The sequence below is a fragment of the Epinephelus moara genome, chromosome 4, assembly GCF_006386435.1.
Source record: "Epinephelus moara isolate mb chromosome 4, YSFRI_EMoa_1.0, whole genome shotgun sequence".
In the NCBI taxonomy this organism is placed as follows: domain Eukaryota; kingdom Metazoa; phylum Chordata; class Actinopteri; order Perciformes; family Serranidae; genus Epinephelus; species Epinephelus moara.
Window position 1 is genome coordinate 18,219,560 of NC_065509.1, and position 25,937 is coordinate 18,245,496.

The 25,937-nt window shown below is 42.8% G+C and overlaps 1 protein-coding gene across 2 annotated transcripts in view; it reads left to right on the forward strand.

Annotated features, from left to right (window-relative positions):
- The window catches only part of nlgn3a (neuroligin 3a), a 150,855-nt gene that overhangs the window by 42,578 nt on the left and 82,340 nt on the right, over nt 1-25,937 (forward strand). Inside the window, exons 4-5 of one of the 2 annotated variants that reach the window (XM_050042962.1) lie at nt 5,686-5,745; nt 13,663-13,812. In XM_050042962.1, coding sequence (XP_049898919.1) covers nt 5,686-5,745; nt 13,663-13,812 — 210 coding nt within the window. The remainder of the gene's footprint in view (nt 1-5,685; nt 5,746-13,662; nt 13,813-25,937) is intronic. The other variant, XM_050042963.1, reaches the window with a different exon arrangement.

Sequence of the window (25,937 nt, forward strand, 5' to 3'; positions counted from 1 at the left end):
TGAATTTTGGATTCAGTCAAGAAGTCCCTAGAGTCTGAGAGCACTCTATATCTGTTTGTATGTTTGTGTGTGTGTGCATGCTTGGGTTTATTCATGTAGAACTCTACAGCCAACTACTAGAGTGTCTTTTCTTTGCATTTCCATCCTGCTGAAATGTTAAATTTCAATAGCCTTTATGTAACAAGTAAGCCCATCAAACGCTGTTCCTTTGAACCTGATTTGATAAATGCGACAGGTTTCTATTTTGCTTGTCAAGGAACATGAATAAAAGCTGTTATTCTAGATGCCGCCTGTTTTGAAGAGATGCAAATGTCGACTCTTGGAGGCCGGCTATGCAAAGAAACTCATCAGTTCATTGAAGTTATATTTTAATGCCACACTCTTTCAGCGCGGCATCACTTGAAAAAGATTCAAGGTCAAATATAGGCTCGCTTTGCTGAGTCACTGCAGATGCCACATGTTTGCAGTTCCTATTATAGATCCAGCATTTGACACACACGGGCTCAGAGACAACACGATTCAAAGTGACAGAGCTTCCCTGTCGACACCTGCCATCCAATCTACGCCTGTCTGAAGCACTATCACTCAATAACATCACTGTTTTAGCATGTCAGCAGCACAGGGAACGCTAGATTAAGCGTAATCGCGAACAAGCCATAACGGAGGCTGTATTAGCAGGTGAAGTGTCTTTGTTTAGGTGCTGGCTGTTATTCTGTTTCTTCTAAAGCCAACATGAGAACAACATGACATCTGATAGATTAATAGAGGTCACTTCCTAAACAAGGGACTGACCTGGCGCTGCTATGAAATTTGTTGAGCTTTTAAGTTCTATACCTGCCAAACTCTGAGACTAAGGCCATTTTTAGACTGACATTAACACTTTGTGAGACAACGCAGACCCCTTTTTCATTTCAGTGAGATCACTGTGTTGTCATAGCCATGGTGCGAACACGAAGCTCTTCAGTAGTATACAGGGTCTGAAAAAGTTGAATCTGGCTAACCTTTTGCTGCAGCATTTTCCGGTTAGGTGTGCATTGGCCAATCTAATACGTGCAAGCGCATGTATCAGTTAGATAACGTAGTACAGGTGGTTTTCATTCACTGTTTGTACTTATACCTGTGAAGAGTAAGGCACTATTTGTATAAGGAATGTTGCGATACACCAGTTTTGATGAAAACCGTGATATTTAAAGATTATATATTGATATCATGTTAACAATACACAAACAATAACATTGTGTAAATATTCCAGTGCCTCTTAAGTCATTTCCATTTCTTCCTGTTCTGGCTTTGTTTCTCTCCCCCAACGCCATCTGGTTGCCTTTTCATTATCCATAAAGTGTAATTGCTCTTTTTGTACAATTTAGTGCAGTTGTAGTTACAGACTCTCTTTCCACCTCCCTGCACTTTTATTTTGAGTACCAGAAAAGAAGTAAAATGCACAGTAAAGAAAATTAAAATGAATTCAACTGATAGCATTATTATTATTTTTATTATTATTATTCAAATTTTCTACAGACACGATTATATCGTTATTGTGAACTCTAATAATCGTCAATCGTTTAGTCAAAATTTGATATCGTGCTAGCCTTAATTCAGATATGACCCACATTATCGTGAGCCAGGATCATGTGAGCGATATTTATTACGTATTAGAAAACGATTTACATAACAGCCTCAGAAATGAGCTTCAGATCATTTTTTATCTCAAGCGCAATAGATTAAAGGCGCTGTATGCTGCTAACGCTGCTGCCGGGATACAGCTGAGGAGGAGCCGGCTGCTAATGCTATGTACCGGGACACTGCTAATGCTGCTTGCCATGCTGCTGTAGCTCAGTCGTAACTTTAACTGATGCTGAGACTCTACTGACTGTGTGACTGGTAGACGGCGGTGGGTGGCGCAACAGGCCAAAACACAAATTCAAAACATAAACATGATTTGCGATTTTTTTTTTTTTAAATGCGCATATTCTGGCTGTACTATTGTTGTCGGTGAGATCAGTATGTTATATGAACATTATTCCTTGGTCTCTGTGACATATTAGGAGGATTTTACGACTATTTGCTTTAGATTTCTTACATATAGCTCCTTTAAATAAAGCTACCCAAATGAGGATTTTCCTTTATCATGAGTATAAATAATGACACATTTTACCTGTATGATACTCGTACTGGTAACAAGTACATTATCTGTAGTGGGTACTTGTTTTCAAGTATTCGGCTGAACCCTAATAAAGAGCACAAAGTCCCCCTAAGTACCCAGAGGGAGATTGTCGGGGTAGTGGACGGGTCAAACAAACACAGGACTTTGACTCAGGAGATTGGGTTTTGTGTCTCGCGTGAAACCAAAAGTCATTGTTGAGTTATTTTAAGTTATGTACGTATCTAACATGACGTTATCACGTTACGTACAACCTTGCTCATTTTCCTAAACCTCACCTAACTGGCAGGGCCGCTATTTCGAAAGATGTAATACTAACTGTGTATGTATCTTTTTAGAAGATATCATATGAACCGTTGCATGAGGATACGTTGCCTTGTAATGAAAATGCAATATATCTGCATTTTCTTCGGTGATTGGGGCAACAAAGGATTAAATTATTACCATCATAATAACAGTTGTACAACATAATAAACTGCTTTGCTGTGTTTCGGCGCCTGATAACCCTTCAAACTCATGACTGTAATACTCAAACCAGCCTTTTTGGATTGTAATTGGTGGTCTCAGCAGTACCTGGAACAACACACTGCAATCAGTGCAGCACTTTTGCGTTTTATTAAGCTGGATAGAAGTGGACATGCTATAAAACTCAAAGCAATTTAACCACAATTATCCTCATGATGGATTTTTACAGATTTTTTTATTTAACCATTGATTTTTGATACGATTACTTTAGAAAATGATTTCACAAGAGGCCTACCACACCTGGCAAGCCATTCATCTTACCCTTTCCAATGACTATTATAACTTAAAAGCCCACTTTCCCACAACCTTCCATAACAGCTTCCACAACTTCCCGTAGAAGCATCAGACCATAACCTGATACTACCTAACAGGGTGATACAAAAGTTATGTATAAAAGCTTGAAGTTGTTGAAGTCAGATGATTATGTTTGCCTGCCTAAACCTCATATAGCAGCCCATACAGAGTGCATTATTCATTAGATGGAACAAGGTCATTGCACAGACTGTAGAATTAACAAATTCAAAGGGCTTCTCCTATTCTGGAGCTTACTCAGTAAATGTCATAACACCGAGCCTGTTACATTATGCAATATATTGCATCTATCAATTAACAATGGATGAGGTATTCAAACAAGATGGTGCACTCATTCAAATAAAAGCTCTTAACTAGTGTGTCTATGCCAAAGAGGTTTATATTGCTTCTGACTCCACCTGACTGAGTGGCGTGCCCACATGAATGACAGAAATTATATTTTAAAGACTCGTAGTGACTTTTAAGGAAATTCTAAACCTGTAGTGCGGAGCTGTTGGCGCCTGCTTATGATGTAAGCCTGCAGGTGAGCTTGCTGTATCCTCCTTGCCCCAGGAGTGCTCTCTTCAAGGCTTTTTTTAACCCTCCTCTGGAGCCAGAGTTGTTTTTTCTGGAGCATCCACTCCAGAAACTTTTCTTGGATGCATTTTCTGCCAAAGCTTCCACCATACTCCTTCTAGCTGTTCCATCACTTTGATCTTACCGCATTTCTTGCCCCCTTAAATTCGGCTGGTTGATGTAAAAGCATCACTTCAGGTGCACCAGCACGGCAATGTCACCACAGACACTACAGCTCTGGTATACTGCGAAATAGAGGGAGCTTTACTTGGCGGTGATAGGCTTAATCAGTACTGCATGAACTTGGTTTGCAAGAGCTAGAATGTAATAGACATACATTTATGAGTACAACCCAGCACTGTAGCTTTAAATTAAGTGGTTGACATTGCGATCATTAAGTACTCCATGGGCCTGAGTGCATCGTGTGATTTGCAATTGAATTCGTCCACCACAGCATAATTATTCCACTGAAAAGCCATTTGTTAGATATCCTCTAGGGACCATGAATATCCACAGCAGATCTAATGGTATGCAGGGTATTAGTTGTCTTGAAGAAAAGGTTAATAATTTGGTCTAAGGATGGTAAGAGAGGAAAGATCTTGTAATGAGTTAAGTGGACTGAGACCAGGGTTTACTCCAGGGTGTTGTTTAGCCATGGAGGCACCCACATCCTGACGGCTCTTGTCTCGTAAACAGCGTAGTTAGTAGGCTAGTTGATGACTTAAACAACAGCCACACGGTGCACGATTTTGTTTCAACACTGTGGAGAGAATTAGACATCTTTTGGAAATCATGAATGCTTCAGTAAATTCCATGACAGTCAGCCCATGAGATTTTGATATTAATTTGTATTCATAGAGGCCTAGTGATTACACCAGAGGAAAAGTCCAAGGTCATGAAAATATTAGGATTTACTGTGTCAAGCATTGCTCAGGAGGAAAATCTGAACTGACAGTGGTGCTAGACGAAAGGTCAGGGTATCGCCGAAATTTTAAAATTCTCACAAAATACTACATTTTTCAAAAATTCCTGTCAGACGATGATAGGGTTATTGAACAGATGTACTGATGGAATTGACCAACTGAATAACCAGAATTGATATCCTTAGGCCACATTAAAAATGATAATACATGGATATCAAACTCTAACCAGTTAAGAATACCACTGTGTAAGCTGTAGGTCAAGATAGGGCTTGCTCACTATATTTGCACATGGTGTGAGACGCCCTAGGGGGCTGGATTTTCATACTAACATGTAGCACAAGGGCAACAGCATATTACCTACTGTTTAGGGCAAAGAGACGAGCTGGAGTAACTGCACACATCACCAAGTACACATGATACACATGATCTTGTGATTTATTTAAATCTCTACCACCTCCAGGGAAGTTGTATTGCGGCACGTGCTTTTGCTTGCGGTTTAAATGCTGTTCTTTAAATAGTTTTCCGCACCCCGTTTTTTGTATTCTTTAACTTGCCAGTAACCACAATTTCTATTAATATTAATTTGCCTTTTTATAGTCTGTTAAATCAGATGCTCAACTTAAGAACTGATGTTAAGTTTGTATTACAGAGAGAGTAGAAAGTCACTAAAGTCTTGTTTAAACACACCAAAGCCCTGCTCAAGAAGCCATTTCCAAGATGCAATTATGACCAATCAGAATTACATGTTGTAGCTTTTCATTTTGGCAACAATCCTTTAAGCTAATGGTGTTACCCAGCCTTACAGGATTGGATTCAGAGGGTTTTTCTGATAAATCTAAAAAAGTATTTTTTCTGAAACTGCCAGTGGTGTATGACTCTGCTCCAAATATTCCACTATAACTGTTGTGTTTTATTTTGGTTCCTTTCTGCAAGCTGTGTTTTCATTTTATTATTTTTATCCGGTCTAGCCTTTTTTAAATTTGTATACTATACAAAATGTTTCTTTTTCTCTTACTGTGTATGAATTAAGAAGAAATGCCCTTGACAAATATTTAATGGGAATTGTGTATTTAAATTAACATTGTTATTATTAACATGTGCTCAAGTTCTGCCTTTATTGAACTGCCCTTTTTCCCATCTGTGTATTGCCAAACGTGCTATTTTGAATTTCCCTGTGCCTCTCTATGTCTCTCCCTGCTTCAATAACAGGGGCCCATGCAAAAAAACAGGGTGAGGATTTATCGGATAACGACGGTGATGAAGATGAAGGTATTTTCCATGGTGAACAAAGATGGTGCATGATCTTTTTTTTTTCTTAAAATGTCCCTGTTTTCTGATCATTTGTTTTCTTTTTTTTTGTTTGATTTATTTTTGTTTTCTAATTGCAAATGCACTCATCGAGCACCCCTGTCACATTACAATCTGTAGTACAATGTTGTCTTTGATCAAGTGTTGGCGTGTGTGGGAGTGAATGTGAGGTCTCTTGTTCCTGAGCATCAAAATTCAGCCGATGAGTCGAGTGTTTGGCTTTGGAGTCAGATGGGATCTAGTAGCTGTCTAGATAACCGAGCCCGGGTTGAGTCATTTTAATATCTCACATAGTGACTGGAGCAACTGTTATTACAAGGGCAGAGGCAGTGGTGAGAGCCCCCTCTTAAGGTGTGACCAGCAGCTGTATTTGTGGCGATAATGGCAGAGGGAAAGTGAAGCAGCAGTGTAATATCAGACTGTTCACCAGGTCTGCCAGCAGATTTAGATGAGGAGCGGCAGTTCAGGAGTGCTGCTGGAGAGGATTAGAGGCGAGAGGTGTAGAAAATGGGAAGTTGCTGCTCAGCAATCGCATTGTTCACTTTCCATATTTATCTTGGGATATTCCTGGCTCAGGGTGGATCTCTGCCGAGATTAGAATGAGAGACGATTCTTGTGCTGCAACAGAAACGGCTTAAGTCTTTGAATCTAAATCAAACCCTTGATATCGCCCCGCCCTTGTCTTCCATTGCCACAGTAAGGCAGGTGATGCAAGCATGATGTAGGGTATCAAGGTTAAGACCTTAATTTATTCTCTGCTTGTTTGTTATGGACAGATTGGATTCTTGCACATTATGTGTATATTTGGCGAGTGAGATTGTGTGTCTGGAGTGAAGCTGTTTGGGACCTCAGCACATGTTTAGGGCATATGGACCTTCTCTCTGGCAGGAGATGTCACACCAAGTGGCCATATCCTTTCACTTATTTGTCTTGAATGTTGGCACAATGAATGCTGGCATTGCTGGTGGTCCTGCTTAGGGTTTTAAACCCACCGGAGGCCGGCTATCCAGGGTTCTTTCCAGATGTTTAAGGGGTTTGTAGTGAGGCTCCTTCCTCTTTGCCAGTGGGCTCTTCTTTCAGAAAGAAGCCTCACGCTGGCCTTGATCACAGAACAGGAAGCGTTGCCATGGCACCACTTTGACACACAGGTGTTTCTTCATTCAAGCCCAGGGCGAGCTGTTGCAAGTGAAGCCAAATTGCCCTCGGTTTCCAGCTTGACTGTGTGTGTATGCGTGCGCGCATGTGTATGTTTGTTTTCCCTCAAGCAAGCCCACATGCGTCAGTGTATGTAGCCCCGAGTCCGTTTAAAATTGCTGACAAGTGCCGATCCCTTTGTCTGGCAAGTCTTTGCATGCGCGCACAGTGGCTTGGTCTCCAAGCTGTTGTGCAAGACTAGCCTCACTGAAAATGTGACAAGTCTATTCTTTACTGAGCGCAACTAATGCTATTTACAGAGCATCACCGAAGAAGCACAATACGGTCCCAGCAGAATCTCTGCCACAGCACTGTAACTAATGCATGTGTGACAGAGTTGGCCATCAATCCCTCAACATGATCCAGAAGATTTTCATTGTTCTGGTGAATGTGTCTGTTTTGAAGTGTCGTGGCCCGACACATGAAACCAGTGTTCAGAGGCACCGCTCAGTAATTCCCCCCATAAAAGAGCACTGTTACCTCTGTGAGAATAGGACTTAACTTGACTCCTCACTGAAGGATGGTCGACTGCACCGCACAAACTACAAAGTCCTTGTAAGCTGTCTTACATACTACTGCTCTCACGAGTGGCTGTGCTATTATTGCGGGTAATAGCAATCTCCTTGTCTACAGTAAATGTACTGCGAGCATTACCAATGAAAATCAAACATTTGTATTCAAGTTAAAAGGCCAAGTAGAATAAGAGCACAAGCAGAACTCCCACTCTCTCGCTCTTTAGCTGATGCACCTCTCATCCACATATTCTCATTCAGTCCAGAGAGCTGCTGTCTTGTCTGGTTTCTCTGTCTAACCCCCTCCATCTCTCAGTCTGTTCATCCCAACATTACCATGCTGTCTCAGTTGGCAGTCTGTCTATCCTGGGCTAATTCCCTCCCTCCCTTCACCATATTTGAGCCGCCCTCCTGCCTGTTATAACCTTCCAGACACGCTCTTAAATTCAAATAGGTTTTATTGGAACAATAAAGGATTTCTTACATTGCCAAGGAAATGTAAGTAACATATGTAATGGAATAGTAATGTATAAATTTATTGTAAAAAAGGCAGTGGAATGACCAATAAAAACATTCAGCTGAGATGAGGAGATAAGCAAAATGAAATATGAAGTGAGGAATATAACGACCTTTTTTAAACTTTCTGTCACTCTCTGTCCGCTGGCTGTCCCCGAGGCTCTCCCTCTTAGCCATTCTGTCTGTCTGTCTGTCTCTTCCTGTGTTTTTCTATCTGTCCCTTTGTGTGTCTGCCTGTCTGTCTGAGCAGCAGTCAACCCCCTGGCACCCCCAAAGTGCATTCAAATTCTACACAACACTCCCTCCAGCACCACGAGCGTGTGGGCCAAGTTGCGAGTTGTGATTTACATCGGCCCACAATCAGGACTCAATTTTACAGAGGCTGTTATTGCACTGTAAAAAAAAAAAAAGGAGCGCAAGCTTTCAATCACCTACCTGCTGTCGTTAGATAAAGGTGGGCATGTAAATAGAGGAAGTCAGGCTGTGTAGGAGCTAAATCTCCCAGGTGGAACATGGCAGCGTTGCCGAGGTACCGTGCCCAGTGTTAGGCAGAGAGAGGCAGCCGTCCCTACTCCACCTCCAGAGTGTCTCGCGCCACTGCTGCCTCGGCCCTCTCCCACTGATGAAAAATAGATGTGTGTGTGTGTGTGTGTCTGCCTGTCATTTGGCACTTTGAGACTCCAGCTCTAATCAGGAGGAATGCTTCCACCCAGCGTGAGTGTGCACACACTCAGACATGTACACCCGCATCCATTAAACCAGTGAGGCATGCAAACACGCACGCACTTGTACACGTAAACAATGCTTGCTTCCAAGCCTCGAGAAGCAAGCACCGAATAGACAACACACACTCACATACACACACACACATACCCCCACCCCCAGAGAAGCTCTCCATCGTTGCTGTGCCAGGGAGCAGAGCTGAGCTCCACCTGCCTGGGTATTACCATTAATTCCATTGCACAGGCCTGACTGGATCCCCATCCAGCAAAGCCCTCAGCTCAGCTCAGGCAGGCTGGAGACTGGTGAATCGACAGTGGGGGCGATTCACACACCATTCTCCCCATTCTGCCACTATCCTATTCTCTGTGATGTGGCAGGGCTGAAGAATCGTGCCCCTTGAAGCCCATTTATGCAGAGATATTTGGAATGCTGCTGCTCAGCTCCTTTCCAAGATAAGCATTGCTGCTAATGGCTGATCCACAAGGGCATCATTTAAGCCGTTTCAAAGGATGGGAGACCCAGACAGTTGCTGTCATCTATTTTTTTTTTCTCCTTGTCCTTTACTCATGAGTGGCACAAAATAATTGGCAAGGCAAAAACATGTAAAAACGCATTGCTTTTGAAAAATAAAGAGAATGGAACAAGAGTGCAGCAAGGCTTTGAATTACTTCACTGAGGCACTTTCCTTATGCAGTGCCACAGCACGTCTGAGGGGGTTTGTGCTGTGTGCGCTTCTGTAATGCGTTTATTGGTGTTCTCTCCGCAACCCTTCAGTGGGTTTGTACAGTATAATGTCAGCTTTTGTGGCTCGCACCAAGGACAGCAGGTTTCCCTGAAAGACTAAAGGGTTAGCCTTCGTTCAGTCAAGGAGTAAACAGCTGTCTGTGAGTCTTACAGATGACAGCACCTCTACGGCCTCCTCCTCTCATCTAGATCCAGGCCAGCTGTAGGGGGCTTTGGCTAATAGCCTTGTAGGCTTCTCACCGTGTCTTCCCTTTTATTTTACTCAGCCGGCGTCTCTCCCCGCCTCTCTTTTCTCCCTGTCCTCATACACAGTGCTCGCTGTCTGCTCTGTTGCCAACATCATATTTAACACACAAACACGCCAGCGAGGGAGCAGGAAGTCACCTTCACACAAAGGTCATTCCTCCCATTACTTTTGCTGTTGCGATGTCAAGATTCATAGAGACACACGCTCTCACACACATCGCCTCTTTCATATACCCAGTGCCATGTGGAGATTTTCTTTATATACATAAGTTATACTTCAGTTGTTCTCAGAAATGTCAAGTGTTGTGAAGAACGCAGCGCCGTCTCACATACTCCAACCATAAGGTGCTCTTTTCTTGCCCATACTGTCACTCGTGAAGATGTGCAGGCTCTGAGAGTCCACTGGCTTAAAATAGCAACAGCCATGCAACAGTGATTTTTTTTTTCATCATGGTCTCCTTCCACTGTCTTCTGTGACTCCAAAATAGAAAATTTGTTACTGTGCGTTCCTTCACTTCAGCCTCTTTTCCCCCTCCGAGGCCTAGTCACACACAGTGCGAGCTCATTTGATTCAGTATAAAGGGAATATTAAGCAGACATTCGGTGACATTCAGAATACTGTCAGTGACTTGTACAACGGCACAAGCTGCTGTATAATTCGATGTAATTACACTGCCTGTTTTGTGAGGAGCTCCCCAGTTAAACTAAATGCACTTCTTAAATGTGAACATGGCCGGTAATGGACTTGTCATGAGTGAAGCGTGAAGCTTGGCCTGACAAGAGCACTACAGTAGGGTGCATGTCATGTTCTGCCACATCAGGACATTGTCACCCGTACCCCCCCCACCACCTCAGACCTCACTGATAGCCGCTGACAGCCACCATGTTTCACCAAGTGTTGACACAGTGAATGCCACCGACACTTATCTCCACTCGCCTTTGTCCTGTCCCACTCTGGAGTGTCAAGGCCGGTTCTGGGGGCGCTTAGCGTCAGATATATGACTGACTGTTTTCAATGGAGTGAGAAGCAAAGGACAAAAAGGTGAGGGAAAGAAAATAAGATAGAGGAGGAAGGAACGAGTGCTCCCGGCCCTCCTGGTGGGTTTCACTTGCAGCAGCAACACTTAGAGGCTCGGCTCAGGCCTGAGTTATGCCTCCCACTGACACTCCAATCAGTCCTGGCCGCTGTGATGCACCTATGAAAGGTTGCGCTTCTCAGGTCCTTCTAAAATTCATGCGCTATGATGTATTTGCAGGTGTGACTGTCGCCAGCCCTTCTGTTGAAGCTGCTGCAGTGAGCGGAAAACTTTTTATTTACTGGCGATTGTTAATTTATTTCCTCTACTGTGATATAATTATCTGCTGCTTGTATATGTGCTGGGAGTGTATGTCACTTCATAGTAGTTGCTGCATGATCTGATTGAAAGAAATGTGTGAGAAAACGATGTGTGATATAATTTATTCTCTGTTCAGCTCACTCTTCATTGCACATCAGCTTTCATCTACATTTCCATCACGCACCGATTTCTTTGTTCATCACCAAAACATGAGTTTATTTGTCTTTCTTTTTATGTTCAACTCGTTGTGCATGTGAAGTTATTGCAAATGTACCAGTCTGTTGCATTAATGAACCTATCTCTGTTTCTTTTCTAGCACAGAGCTCTGTGCTACCTTTTGATGCTGTGAATATATGTGTTGATGTAATTTTCTTTTTGCCTCTGAGAAGTTAGTGAATCAGGAGGCAGCTTTTTTTTTTTTTTCTCCGAGGTAGACCACTTAGTCACCTGTTACACCAAATTAGGCCGACCGCAGCGACCGATAGAGCTTTGATCTGATTGGTTAAGAAGAGCTGCTCACCTCATTACCGCCACGTCATGCCGTGCTGCAGCCCACATGTGGATGTATCTAGAGAAGGATTATTATTTCTCACTTTAAGTCCAATTGGGATCTGTTGCATGTATATTTTCCTCTGACACATTATCTGTGTCAGTGAGAACTGTATGTCACAGTGACGCCTCCCACATCAGATCAAGTCAATAAATAGATTAGAACAAGTGGAGCTTCAATGTCTTGTATCACTCTCCCAAAGGGATTTAACTGTTGTCATGGAGACCCGATGTGAATCAACAAAAGAGGTGACTGATAACATTGACATGACTAATCTCTTTTTCTTATTTCTGCCCCCTGTTCCGTCTCCCTCTATACCATTCTCCTTGTATCTGTGGCCCATTTGTTTGAGTAGCTTGTGTAGGATATGCTGTTTTTCCTCCCTTTCTCCCCCCCTCCCTCCCCCCTTTCCCCTCTCTGACTGTACCTTTCATGCTTCCTCACCCCATGCATCCCCTCCTCCTCCTCTTGTCTAAGATAAGTGTGTGCATAGAGAAGTGTCAGCTATAAATCACATTTCACTGTGTAAGCCTTCTCAGATACCAGCAAGATAAAGAAAGCCATAAATAAGGCCACATCATATACAAGTTATTGCTTTGCTTTTAAACGTAACGGGGCCATGAATAACCAAGGGAATACCGAGAAGAAAAAAAAAGAAGCCCTGAGAATCAAGGCTGAGCTCTGCTATAGGGGTTACAGAAAAACCGTGTCTTTACAAAATGCATTTAAGTAGTTGTCCTCGGTGTTAGGCATGCTAATGTGATGGGGTGCATAACGACGAGCAGTGCCTGCAGATGGATGCAGATTGGTCTGTGCAGGATGTGGTCTGCGATTAGCTGTTCTTGAGGATTTTGAATTTTGGCTCTCAGTCACCATAGCAACCAGAATACAATACCACCCTTTTAAATCTGAGCCCATTGCTCTCTCTTTTTTTCTTCCATTTTTCTCTTTCTTATTCATATCTTTATTCCTTTCTCTCCTTTTCTTTTTCTTCCTCTCTATCTTCCTTCCTTCCGGTCTGTCTTTGTGTCTCTCTCTTTCTCTCTGCCTCTCTGTCTTCCTTACTCTTTGCCCTCCCACCCGCTCTCATTCTCACCACTCTCAGGGCTTAGGGGTGGAAAAAAAAAAAGAGAGGCAGGGAGTTGGACAGAGATGGAGGGAAGGCGGGAGAGAAACAGGGAGAGACAGGGGAGAGTCTGTGAGTGAAAGCGATACAAAGTGAGGGAGGGGAAGGCGAGAAGCTACACAGAACGCGGGGGGAGCAGGAGTGAAAATGAGAGAGAGTTTCTTGTCTTGTCTCCCAGCTCTAGCTAGCCAGCCAGTAATTCAGTCTATTCCTCAAACAGAGGCTTTTTTCTTCCCTCTACCTCTGGATGTGCTTTATCTGGCTGGAGTGTCGCTCCAGCTGGGTATCAAGCCCTGGTTCGGGAATAGAATAAACAACATTTTACCAAAACTGAAGCACAAATTTAACTGCCTGCAATGCCAAGCAAGGACCGTGCAAATAAATTGTTGCACAGAGATAGGCCTGTGTAAAAAGGAGGCGCACGGTAGCATTGTGTAATTAGCCGGTGCGTTTTCCCTATCACTGTCAAGCCAGATTAGCCTTCTCCCTGGTTGGGAGATGTGTCAGAGTACCTCTCTCTTTATTCTCCCTAATGGCTTCCTGCGTGTCTATATTGGAGAGTGGGTCTGCCTCCTGGAAGGCAACACAAATACAACCCTAATAGTTTGGTTTATATGATAAATATTTTATACGGTAAATGACGAGTGATATTTTCAGCTGAGATGGCCAATTACTATAATAGAGTTGAACTCAGACGTAATGAGTGGACATTAACTTGTTTCTCATAGAGCAGATATGAAGGAATATTGCCTCCATTTCCATTAGTAGGCCAGCAGACTGTATCCCTACAGCTGGTATCTGAGAGGTGACCGTCAGCTTGTCTGTTTGTGGCCACCATGCGCTGTATCTGCTGTATCTGAATCTGAGCTGACCCTTGATTGGAGTGGGCGGACGACAATGTGAATGTGTTAATGATGGCCGCTCTTGCAGACATACGAGATACTGGGGCCAAGCCTGTGATGGTCTACATCCACGGAGGATCCTACATGGAGGGGACGGGCAACATGATCGATGGGAGCGTCCTGGCCAGCTACGGAAATGTCATCGTTATCACTCTCAACTACCGTGTCGGAGTCCTCGGTAAGCATCTTTCCCTTTCTTTTTTTTCTTCACTTCATCTCCTCCTTCAAGGACATTTTTCTGGGCCATCTTAATAGGGCAGCTAGGTGTAATGAGCACTGCTGATTGCCACATACACTCCAAATAAGGCCGCAGGAAAAAAATAACACAGCAGTGTAAATACATGGACTGGTTCCTGTGCTTCTTGTTGATGTGGTGCTCGTGTATCAAAATCACAGTAATTGAGTGTGCTGAATGTGGGTTTGTTGTTGTGACTGGGGTTTAGAATAAATTAAGAAATTATTGTAATGAGGTTGAAAAAAAATGATGAGATGGGCGTGATGCTGGAGAGATAGAGGAGAGGAGAGGAGTCTGTTCCAGAGAGCGAGGGGTTCTCTCTCCGAGTTGCAGTTGGTTGCAGATTGACTCACACAGCTGAATCCTCTTTCAGACACTTGTGTGTGCGTGCATGTGTGTGTGTGTGTGTGTGTGTGTGTGTGAGAAAAAGAGAGAGAGAGGGTAGAGAGGCAGAGAATGAGAGAGAGAGCGAAAGAGAGGGAGAGAGAGCTCCATGGAAACAGCTGCAGCAACACAAAATGGAGTTTGTTAGCACACTACCCAAGCTTTGTACCTTTTCCATCCATCTCTCTGACACAGTTGATTTCCCTCCTCTCACATTTTTTTTTACATTTAGAGTGGTTGTGTACTGACTACAAACACTTTGAATATAAAATAAAATTTCCCTGATGTTTGCATTTGTTGAGAATATTGCCCCAGGTCTGGACTATCGTTGGCTGCTGTTAACATAAAGGATACGGCAAAGCGTTATTCTATATGTCTCATTTGATCAGCAGACCCCATGAAAACACCAAAACCAATAATTCATAAATCTGTCTCTCAGCACTGTCAGACTTCTCTCTACTGTCTGCACCTCACCAAGCCTGTAGATGTAAATCATTAAAGCTTCACAAGTCGCAAATACATAATTCCATTTTTAGCTCTGAGTTCAAGTAATTTCCTAAAACAGATGGGCGCTATTTGGCAGATGTTGCCCAAAGACAGGTAAATATTGCATTTGTTGGGGACAGTTTTCAGCTGCAGATCAAATGGAATATTTGCTAAACAGCAGTAAAAGCCAAAATGTGGTGTAACACCAGCAGAGAGGAGAGGAGTAGCAGTGAACTGACTGTGCTTCCTACATGGCAGTATCTGTCTCAAGTTTGCTAACAATAGCTAGCATGACCCAGTGTACGCTACTGCTAACACCAGACCATGTAAGACTCTTGCAGCAAAACCCTTGAGTGGAGTGAATTGAAAAAGTGTGTGCTTTATTACTTATAAATATTTCATATGTAGGAAAATGAATGTGCTATTTTTTTGTCGGTCTTCAAAAGTTACATGGTATCACTTTAGTATTCACTGCTGCTTTGTGGGGTCATTCATAGGTTCCTAGGGTCCCATGTTCCCCAACTCTTTTTAGCATATAATAGGAACCTGAAAAAGATGTTCACCAGCTCTGTATTCCCTTAATATGACATGAGTTAGGTTAGGGGACTATAATTATGACTCTGAGAGTCATGAGATCGCACCAGGCACAGGTCTTAGTCTAGATAATTGTTACTCTTTTTATAATTGTTACTCTTTTTGTATGGAGAAAACTCGCAAACACATTTCAGCCATAGATTTAAAACAATAATAATTAGTCAACCAATTAATTACCTAATTAAAAGAGAGTAAAAAGAGAAACACAAGATAAAAAAAAGGAGAAAGATCATTCTAACAAATTTTGGACTGCTTCCATCTCCACACAGGTTAAGATCAGGGTGAGTCAGAGAGCTTCAACAATCAACTATTGTCATCTCCAAAGGTCAGGGTTAACTGGATAATATTTGTGAAGTATTTTACCCTGAAACAGGTAAATTTGACCTTAACGCAATGTGAGGGTTAATGTGTGTTAACAAAATATTGAGCTAGGGAACATAGATACACTCACCTGCTGTGTTAGTGAGTGTTTACAGCAGCAGGATGGTGCATGCAGCATTAACTCAGATACACTACAGTGTCCATAGTCAACACATTCTCACTCCGACCTCATCACATATTGACGTTTGGTCATGGACTTTCCACGTCCACATACGACATGCAGGGTACCCTGGGTGCGTTGACTGTTGACGTTCTGGGACACTGTGTCAAGTTCTGCCTGTTACATGCATTGTCTTCTTTCAAGATACACTTCTGTTTTCACAGGAAATGTAACATTTGCATGCTGTTGGTACAACACCGCAAATTGACGCTTTTATCTTTAACAACACATGGTTGGGTTTAGGCAACAAAAGCATGTGGTTAGGTTTAGGAAGAAAGAACACAGTTTGGCTTGGGAATCTTATGGGGTGGGCCCATCCGCCACTCCTCACGCCCACCTTAGTCAGGCTTTCGTTGCCTTAACTTTCGTCCTTGTCCCACCACGTTTCCCCCTGACGCCGCTAGACACCATTAAACTATAACAGAAACCGGCTGCGTATAATGCCGATATTAAAGGACGCCTTTTTCGTTGGTTTCTGATGCTGCAAGTCACTGCCCAAGCGCTGGATTTTGACTTCAAAGTGAGACCTGCCTCCCATAATCATTGTGATGTCATTGTAATGTCATCCAGTGCAACAGTGATGGGTTTTTAATCTTTAAAAAAAATTAAAAAACATGAATGTGAATTTGTGAATTTTTGCTTGTTATACATTGAATAGTTTTGCCTTTTCAGGCCTCTAAAATGCAATAAATATACAATCTGTGTACATGGCTTTGTTTTGAAGGAGGTGACATTCAGAGTAATAACATAGCAGCAAACAACCATTTGCTATGTAAAAATACAGTGGAGTAATGGCATCCTGAGCAGAGAATGAAGTCACACTCCCTCTGTGTGTTGTAATTTGAGCTTCTCTGTTCTTTGTTGTGGTTAACGGTCCGGCTGTGTGTGCATGTTAGCCCCTGTGTGTGCCCCACTGGCTCATCTCTGCCATTATGCAGTGCACTTATGTGGCAGTTACTCCTGATAACACTGTCCTGACCTACGGTGGCAGGACCACATAGTTGCAGAAGTGTCACACTCAGCCACTGGTCCCCGCCCCCCTGGTTAACACCATTAGAGCTGATAGGACTTGTTGTTGTTAGCACTCCTCACGCTGTTAGCCCCATTAGCTACTAGCTGCCAGCTCTGCGACCTTCATGTTGACAGCCATGTTCAGACAAACCCAGCTCAGTTTCTTAATCACTGAAATGCCCTGAATGCTGTGTACAGGTCCTTTAATATGTCAAAAGGCAAAAACGTTGATGACCGCCGCCGCTGAGCTAAATCAGGCATATGGCTAAACATGCTTGGTAGTGTAATCAGCTCATTGTTGATGTTGATCTTTCATGACATTTGTGGACAACAAGACAAATAGGGAACATAAGCAGGAAGGAAGGAGCAGTCGGCCTCACCTTGCTGCTCAGAGAGCTCCACATGTCGAGAGCAGGAGGGTGACTGAGGAGTGGGTGCCGCTTTATCCTCCAGGACATTGAGATGACTGGTGTGGTTGATTCACACAGGCACAGCTACATTCATCGTGAGACTCTCTTTTTGATGGAGATGAGAGCGCTACGGCCTATCGATTTTGTCATCAGGATTGCTTGCCTTGAATGCGCTGTGTTTTCCTCTGTCATTTTTGTGGAGTATCATTTTGAGCATTGTAATCAGCCTTCAGGGTGGTAAGGTAGTCGGAGTACTGAGCTGAGCGTGCTGCCTCGTGCCGCTGCCGCCGCTGGTTTAAAGCTGAGCACGTAAGCCTAATACAGATTCATGATCATATTTCTTTCATGGCACTTCAATTATGAGTCAGATGTTTCTTCTCTCGCTGCCACATTTCGCTAAATGTCATTCTACATGCATGCACACACACCCTCCAACGCCACATACAAGAAATCAGAGCACGTGCATGCTCATGCACATGCTTGTATTCGCACAAACAAACGCGCAGTGAGACACAAGCAAAAACAATCCTCGCTCACACACATACAGATGCAGTTCTGCGCACACACTCGGGAAACATGCATGGACGTACACACACGTACAGTTCACAAAGCAGCTCTCTTGGTGAGCTCCCCAGCAGCCATTCTGAGAAATGAGCAGAGAAGAAGTGATGCATGTAGTTGAGCGATAATGTCCATTGCTGTAGCATGGTCTGATAATCTCCCCATGGTACGGCTTTAAACTGTTATTACAGACACACTCATATAAACCAAATAAAACCAGGGCCAGAGAGAAATCAGACCATGATGGGCCAATTAACACTAAGCTGTCTGAAGATTTTCAGTCATAAAGTGTGAATTGCAATACTCAGAACATGAGAAATCATAATTACATGTCTTCATTTTATTTTTGTTTGCAGTTTGTTTTTTTATTGAATATGGGTGTCGCTAACAGTTTCAGCGCTAATCTAGTCTAGACAGCATTAAGTGGAGTAGATTAGCTGTTTGTATTGGACACTGTACATGAGCCGCTGCACACACATTTGAAAGCTTTACACTCGCAGTGTAACATCAGGTCATCTGACAGCCAGATGAGAGCAAATACTCCAGTTTTTACTTCTTCTCTGGCTTCTTCAACTACTGTGCAGCAGGACTCCCTTAATAATGAAAAAAAAAAAGATCAGTAATTTAGATTCCACGCTGGGTGACGCAGTTTCATGTAGAAATTCAGAATAAATAAATAAATATTAATGAAAAAATGAAAGCTCTTTTAATTAGGCTGCTTAAAGGGATGAGGGAATAATGGAGGCAGAGAGAATTAGACAAGATAATGAGTTTAAAGTGAAAGCAGACAAGGCAACAAACTACGCTTTCTGACACTAATATAGCTCTCCCACTGTCCCTGGGCAATCTGAATATGGCATTAATAATGCAGTAAACACCTTTGAAACACACACAACAATCTGAATAGTAACTCATTTCACAGAAACAATAGGCCCCAACTATTAGGCAACAACAGCCCTCACTAACAGATCTGTGCTGAAAGCATGTTTAATGTGAGGAGCGAAAACAAACATTTTCACCCAGCAAATTTCAACAAATTGGACAGCAGCGAAAGCTTGGTAAATGTCAGCGATGCATGTTTTATTTATGTTTTGCATTAATTTAGTGTTTCGTTCCGCAATTTTTTTTTTTTTGTAGCAACACTAATTCCAGCCTTACAGGGCTTCTCAACGTTTCACTCAAATGGGGCAAAGTTATGGAAAGACGGAGCTCGGTGCGTTATGAAATATAGATTCAGCATTTGTTTGGTGTTTTCCAAAAGACAGGCCGCCGCAGTGGATTTAGTCTATATTTCAGCGTGGTTTTATAATGTGTGTGTGGCAGCTGCAGATTCCACAGTGAAACACAAACACTCAAAGAGAGCAAAAAAAAAGAGGAGAGAAAAGAGAGAGGAGAAATACTGAAGGAAGAGGTAACATGGAGGAGAGATGTACAAATTCTATCCGGAGACTGTGATGTGTCGAGTCGCTGCCACTCCTGTTCCAATTAAAGAGGAGTCCACTAAGTTTCCAGTGCCGTTCTATCATCCGCCTGCAGCTCTTAGCCCTACGCTGCTGTAATGGTAATTATTGCTTCAAAGGGTGGACCACAATTCTCCTGAGGCCCCATTTGGAAACTTTCATATCTGAACCTTTCAGTGTTTAGATGAATGAGAATTCATTTTTTAATCTTTAATTAGTTATTGACCCACCACAGTATGATTATCACCAGATGAGATGTGGAGAATAGAGTTTTTTAGTCTGTCCGGACCGTCCTGTGGGGACTTGTCACGCTCTGCTCGGGTCAGGGGGACCTGAAGAGTTTGTTTACCAAAGAGAAACAGTGTTTGGATTTCTGCTCATTGATCTGTGTGTGAGTGTGAGTGTGAGAGAAAGAGACATTGTGTGCGTGTGTCTCAAAGTGTGTGACTTGTCTGCCCACATGCATTTTTGTGTGTGTGTGTGGTCTGTGCACGTGGTACGCGTGCGTGTGCCTAGTTGCCGCGCCTCTCTAATGATGTGTAATGAGTCCCAGTCAGAGGGGAGTATCTTGTATCACTGCTCTTTACAAATATAATTACTCACTGGCTCTCCAGAGCATGTCAATTTCCCAGTCCATTGGGGGGGGGGACTTAATTACTAGTTTCCAAATGCATTAAAAATTAACAAAGGCTGCCTCTCTTGCCAAAACTCAAGGTGAGACTCTTCCTGGCTCTAAAAAGGAGAATGGTCAAGTGCGGTCTGTACTTGTGGAGAGTTTTCACCTTCGACAGGGTTTATTTGTGACCTTTGATGTCTATCTCCCATATCTCTCTGATCGCAGCCATTTTATGGTGCGGCCGTCACAGCTACGGACCATCACCTCAGTCCACCCAAGTTATTCAGGCCTTCGAAAGAATGGTTTTAGATCCAATCAAAATAACCTCAGCCTACTGTATGAGCGTACGTGAAAGCGGTGCTGAAGCAGCAGCGCAGGTGATGTGGCATTGATTTGTTCAATTGGCAGAGTTTTTCTGTGTGTGGTAAGTGACTCTGCCTTTCTCTCTCACGTCCCCATCCCAAACTAAAGATGGTGACTGTTGGTGATTCAGCCAGAGATTTGGGGAGTGGAGGAAATGTGTGTCTGTGCGCGAACAGTATTGCAGAGCAAAAGTTTGCGTGGTTGTTTTTCAGTTTCTGAAGATGCTGCTGAGCTCCGCTGAGAGTTGAGCAGCCACAGTGTGCTTATGGTCTCCTGACCCCAGACACTGTAGTCTGCTGGATGCTGGTGAAGTAGTCATACTATAGGATGTCATCTGGATGTTTCTTGGTCTGAGGTTTAAAACCACTGGCTCCATTTACACACCTCATTTCAAGTGTCTTATATCCAGATTAAGGCCAGATTTCTTTTAATACACTTTCATTCACACTTAACCACATACAGTATACGCATCTAGGTTGGCCAGATCACAAATCTGACTGCAATCCTTGGTTTTTCTGGGCTTAAGGCAAATCAGAAGGAGGTGGTAATGCACCTGAAGCTGTTTGGTAAGAAATAAAGAATAATTTGTGCACTTTAGCAGCTCAAACCCATCCCTCCCGACTGCATCTTGGATGATTTTACACTTAAGCTACGTTCAGATTACAGGGCTCATCGCTCAATTCTGATTTTTTTTTCCCCCAAATCTGATCTTTCTGCCTTGACTGTTCACATTCATGTTTGAAGTGACCCGTATCTGACATCAGTGTGAGTGAATCTCTGCCCTGAAACGCCTCATGTGCAATAAAGTCACACACATGCACCTTGAAACAACAAATAGCATCACATTTACAAGACAGGCGTTTCGGGGGAAAAATCATGACATAGTAGGATTTGCTGTGGTGGTCAGATGACAGTTTGTCATATGTTTTGGAGGGGACTGCCCCGTTTCTTATGGCTCTCTCCCACATGGCTCATTAGTATGCAGAATGACATCATCAGACCTTTGTCATTCTGCATATTCATTAGCCATGTGCTTCTGTTTGGGAGAGTGTGTGGCTATATTCGGAGAAATGTTTGTCTGTAACATAATAGGATGTGGTAAAATGGGCTTCAGCCCAATGGGACATTTTCCGGACTAGTAAGACTTCAGGATTATGAGCTGTTGGACCAAAACTTTAGGATGCCCAGGCCTTTTTTCCGATATCTCTGTCGGCACCTTGCAACAAGGCTGTCAAAGGCAGGACTCAAAATGTAGGCAAGCTTTCCCCGCCATTAAGTGTCTGGCAGAGGAGCAATGGTACGGCAATGGCAGCCATCTGTAGTTTCAACGGACCACTCTGTGGTTAGTGATTTGCATCTGTGCAGTGAAATATGACGTTAAAAAAACATGTATGTATGGGAAAAACACATATGAACCCAAATCTGTTAGTATTCACAGCGGCCGCTTGGCCAGTGATCAGATATGTTTTGGATTTAAGACCACACATAAAAGCAGCCCAGATCTGATTGCGAAAAATTGAGATTTCTGTGTCCACACTTTTGTGAAAAAATCAATACTGTGTCACATGAGAGCAACATGCCTGTGCTTGTAATGTAAACCTAACCTTTAAATCCAGAACATGAGGTGTCCAGGCGTAGATGTATTCCTCTTTGATGCAAAATATTCTGCTCCTGCTTCCATGATTTTATTGTATCCTTGCACCGCTTTGATAAAATGGGTATGGAAATTACTTTTTTTTTGTTTTACTACATGTTCATATGCAGGATATAATCTGTCTGGGTGCGTCTCATTTGTCACATCGGATGTCTGGGATCACAAAAATCGCTCTGTGAGTTACTGGGGAATAAAATTCGGCATGACAACCTCCTGTGTGGTGAGGGTGAATCGACTTAAAATAAAGAGCCTTCCCTCAGTAAGTGTTCCCAGTCTCAGTCATTTCGGTTATCATCTGATATATGAGCTTGGCGCCGAGCAGAGGAATTCTCAAACAGTAGGTGGAAGAAAAAGCGAAGGCAGAGTGAGTTCTCTTTGTCTTCTATTATCAGGAGGAGAGCTGAGATGGATATTTACTTGTTTTCATTGCCATTTGGATGAATTCATCCAAATTAAGCAGAGAACAAAAACATTTATTCATCCTATTAATGTCAGGGAGTGAGGGATTGAAGTAATGGTTTTCATGCTCCAGTCTGCAGCAGCTTGTTGATGCTGCTCTCCTACAAATCACTGCCAGGAAATTAACTCTTAAGCCGCTCTTGCCAGACAGACTGCAACAAACGTCTGGCTCTGCAAGACAGGGCCGAGATGGGGCCTATTGTTTCCCAGTGCTTGGCTTTTCAGCGTCCCCCAAGAAGATGCTTCCTCTCTTGCTTAAAACTCTTGAAAAGTATTGATTAAAACTGAAGGGGAACAACGCTGAGGAGGACTCGGTCCCCAGAAATAAGGGAGCAGTTAATGTCAGACAGCACTTACACAGCAGGACCTCGAATCTTCTTCATGTATGATTGTTAAACACGGCACTGCTCAAAGATTTATAGCTTGTGTGTTATTAACTTGTCATGAAATTGTTTTTGATTATGTTGTTTCTGAAAAAAGCTCTTTATCATAATTATTCCTGTATTAAATCCTCTATAAAGTAAGTTCTCAGTTGCAGTGCTTTGATTGGCTCACAGCGCAATCTGCACCACATCCAGAGAGTGTGTCTTTTCAAATGCTGGAGACCTCCTTGATTGAAAGAATTTTCTCGGTTGTTGAGGGAGGGGAACCAATCAAGTCTAATTGTGTTTTCACACACTGATGGGAACGTCCAAAATCTGGAACCTCCAACTGGGTTTTCTCGCAGCGTTGCCTTCATGCAAGTCTTTGTAAACCCACACAGACATGAAACAATATAAATAGACTGACACTTTTCATCTAAACAGGCTGTAAGATGGTTAAAGTTGTAATCCTTACTATTTTCAGTAAGTCAAACCCTGTTTTTGACACTACTTATGGCTGGTGTTTTTACAGCAATTGACATTCAGTGTATTTACATTCCATTTACAATTACTCACTACTCACTATATTGTGTGGTTTTAATTGTTAGTGGCAGGGTCCGCCACTCAGATGACCTATCCATGTTTCACAGGAAAAGATGCATGCATGCAAGTAATCCTTTTCTTGCATCAGAGGCAAGGGCATAGGTTTTTATTTCATCATTGGTGGGACACATATTAAGTATGGGTTCTGGGGGTTGCACTGCATTACATTTTGGGCATCAAACACTTAATTCCCTGCATTCTCGTGAATTTTTCTGTATCAATTTATTGAGGAAATATCCTAATTTATGTAGAGAAATACACAAAATTCAGGCGGCAGGTGACAAAATATAAAAATAAAATGAAATATAATGCAGAAAGGCTTTCAAATATGTGTTCTTCTGTACAACTTTTCTCATTTAATGTTATCCCTGTTGAGTCAACACAAATGTAGGCATGATTTAGGGCCTGTCCCAATACCCCCCCTTAGCCCTACCCCTTGGCCCTACCCCTAGATTTGCGTGTTCCCGCGAGGGGTAGGGGTGTCCCAATTCCTTTTTGCGTGTAGGGGTAGGGAGCATAACGAGGGGTAGTGGGTATGAAACTAGCCCTTTGGAGCGAGGGATTTCAGATACTGACTTGCCAGCGAGGGGTAGACGTCGCCATGGCTACCACCGAGCAAGAGACAGCTAGCTATCTAGAAGAAGTCCCCTGTCGTCTGTCGTTCATCAAACGAAGCATGATGAATGCGGCAAACGCGATCGGTAGGATGAATGGGACTCCATTGTAGATGCCGGTTGTAAATGTAGATGGCTCACCGCTTCCAGTTTGAAATAGTTACGTATGCGTGAACGTAACCGACGCGGTGACGTAGTGAGTGGTGTCCCAGTTCCTAGGGAAAGATTTCAACCCCTACCCCTCGTTGCTTCATTTTGAGGGCCAAGGGGTAGTGGGCAAGGGGGGGTATTGGGATTGGGCCCCACTCTTCCCTCCTCTTTTTTATCTGCATGTGGCACACTGGCACTTATTCACATAAATAATAAATTAATTTATTTTGATTAATTTTATAAACCCCAAGGACTGGTTGCACAAAACACCTTAAGTTTTCTCCTGAAGTGTAACACTCAAGGCTTAATTTCCTCCTAGCTGAGGGACTTACACAGTTGCACAGAATCCCCTTAATAGGTTTCCTTAGTTAAAGAAAAACGATAACTCATTTACTGCGTTGAAAGAGATTTTACAGCAGTAAAAATGTCCACGGAGATTGTTTGTTTGCTCGCGCTCATGCTTGTGATGCCTGTTTTCATCTCACATAATTGGCTTATTGTGAGATAGTGAAAAAAATGGCAGAAGAAAAGAAGACGAGAAAAGCATACTGGTCCGAGGAGGAAAAAAAAGACGATACTTCAGGACGAATGCAATCATAGAAAGCACATACTACAAAGTAAATTTGATCCCCAAATACCAGAAAACGATTGTAGGAGGAAATTGCAATGAAAATTAATTCAGTCAAATCTATAGTGTAAAATCAAAAGCGTATCGATAGGGCTCTCCTAGACGCAGAACACTCTTCTAGGGGTGTGTTATTTTTATTTTTATGGATTTTTTTCTTTCTTTTTTTGCCTTGTTTTGGTTGCTAAGGTCTTTTGTGCAACAGTCTAGTGATTCCTTAAGTCTAAGACCGAGACAAGGAGAAAACCATAAATACTAAAGTGGACATTTTAAAGAAACCTTAAGGATTAACTGAAGGGTGTTTTGTGCAACTGAATTTATTCAGAGGAAGCCTTCACTTTAAGGCTTTAAGGAAAATCTTAACTCAAGATATTTTGTGCAACCGGCCTCTGGACTTAAATAGCTGGTATGGGTTTCAGCAGGACTTCTGCTCAACTCTGCACATTCAAAACATATCCCACGTGTGTCCTCTGAGATGTTGTCAATAAAGTCATAATACTTCAAGAAAAGAAATCTATCTGTCCAATAGTCTGCTGTGCATTAAATTATTAACGCCGTCAGACAGACACGTAACCTAGCATCGGGTTTCTGGGGGACACAGAGACACTGACACAGACCTAGCAGTCAGAGAAAGGATGCAAAAATGCAGTCCAGACTTTTTACAGGTCCAAATAACTGGAGTCGATTGTAGCCTATGGGCTGCTTGGACATGCTAAAACATGCACATGACTCTATGATCTTATTCTCTCACTTATTTGTGGCTGTCTTCTGCCGTCAGTCCCTCCCTAGGACTTGTCCTGCAGCAGCACCTTCTGTACTGGAGGCAAAGTGTTGCATTTGTGAGTGGTGTCCCAGCGGCCCTTCCATATAAAAGGCCTTGGTTACTCACATGTTTTTAGTGGGGTGGACAAATGCACATGTTTAGGGGGGCATGCCTCCTGCACCCACCCCAAAGTCTACACCTATGATCAGAGGTGTTTTAAGTTACTGCTAATGCAAACCATTTACTACTGCATTTACTCCAACCACAAGCTCACATTAAAAGCAACCAATTGGCAAAAACCTGCGGTGTCATGTATGTGAGGCAGACACAGGAAATGCAATATCTTTGACATTAGCACTGACAGCAAAAAAAAAAAAAAAAGTGACACAAGACACTGTCATTTCTGGCATTT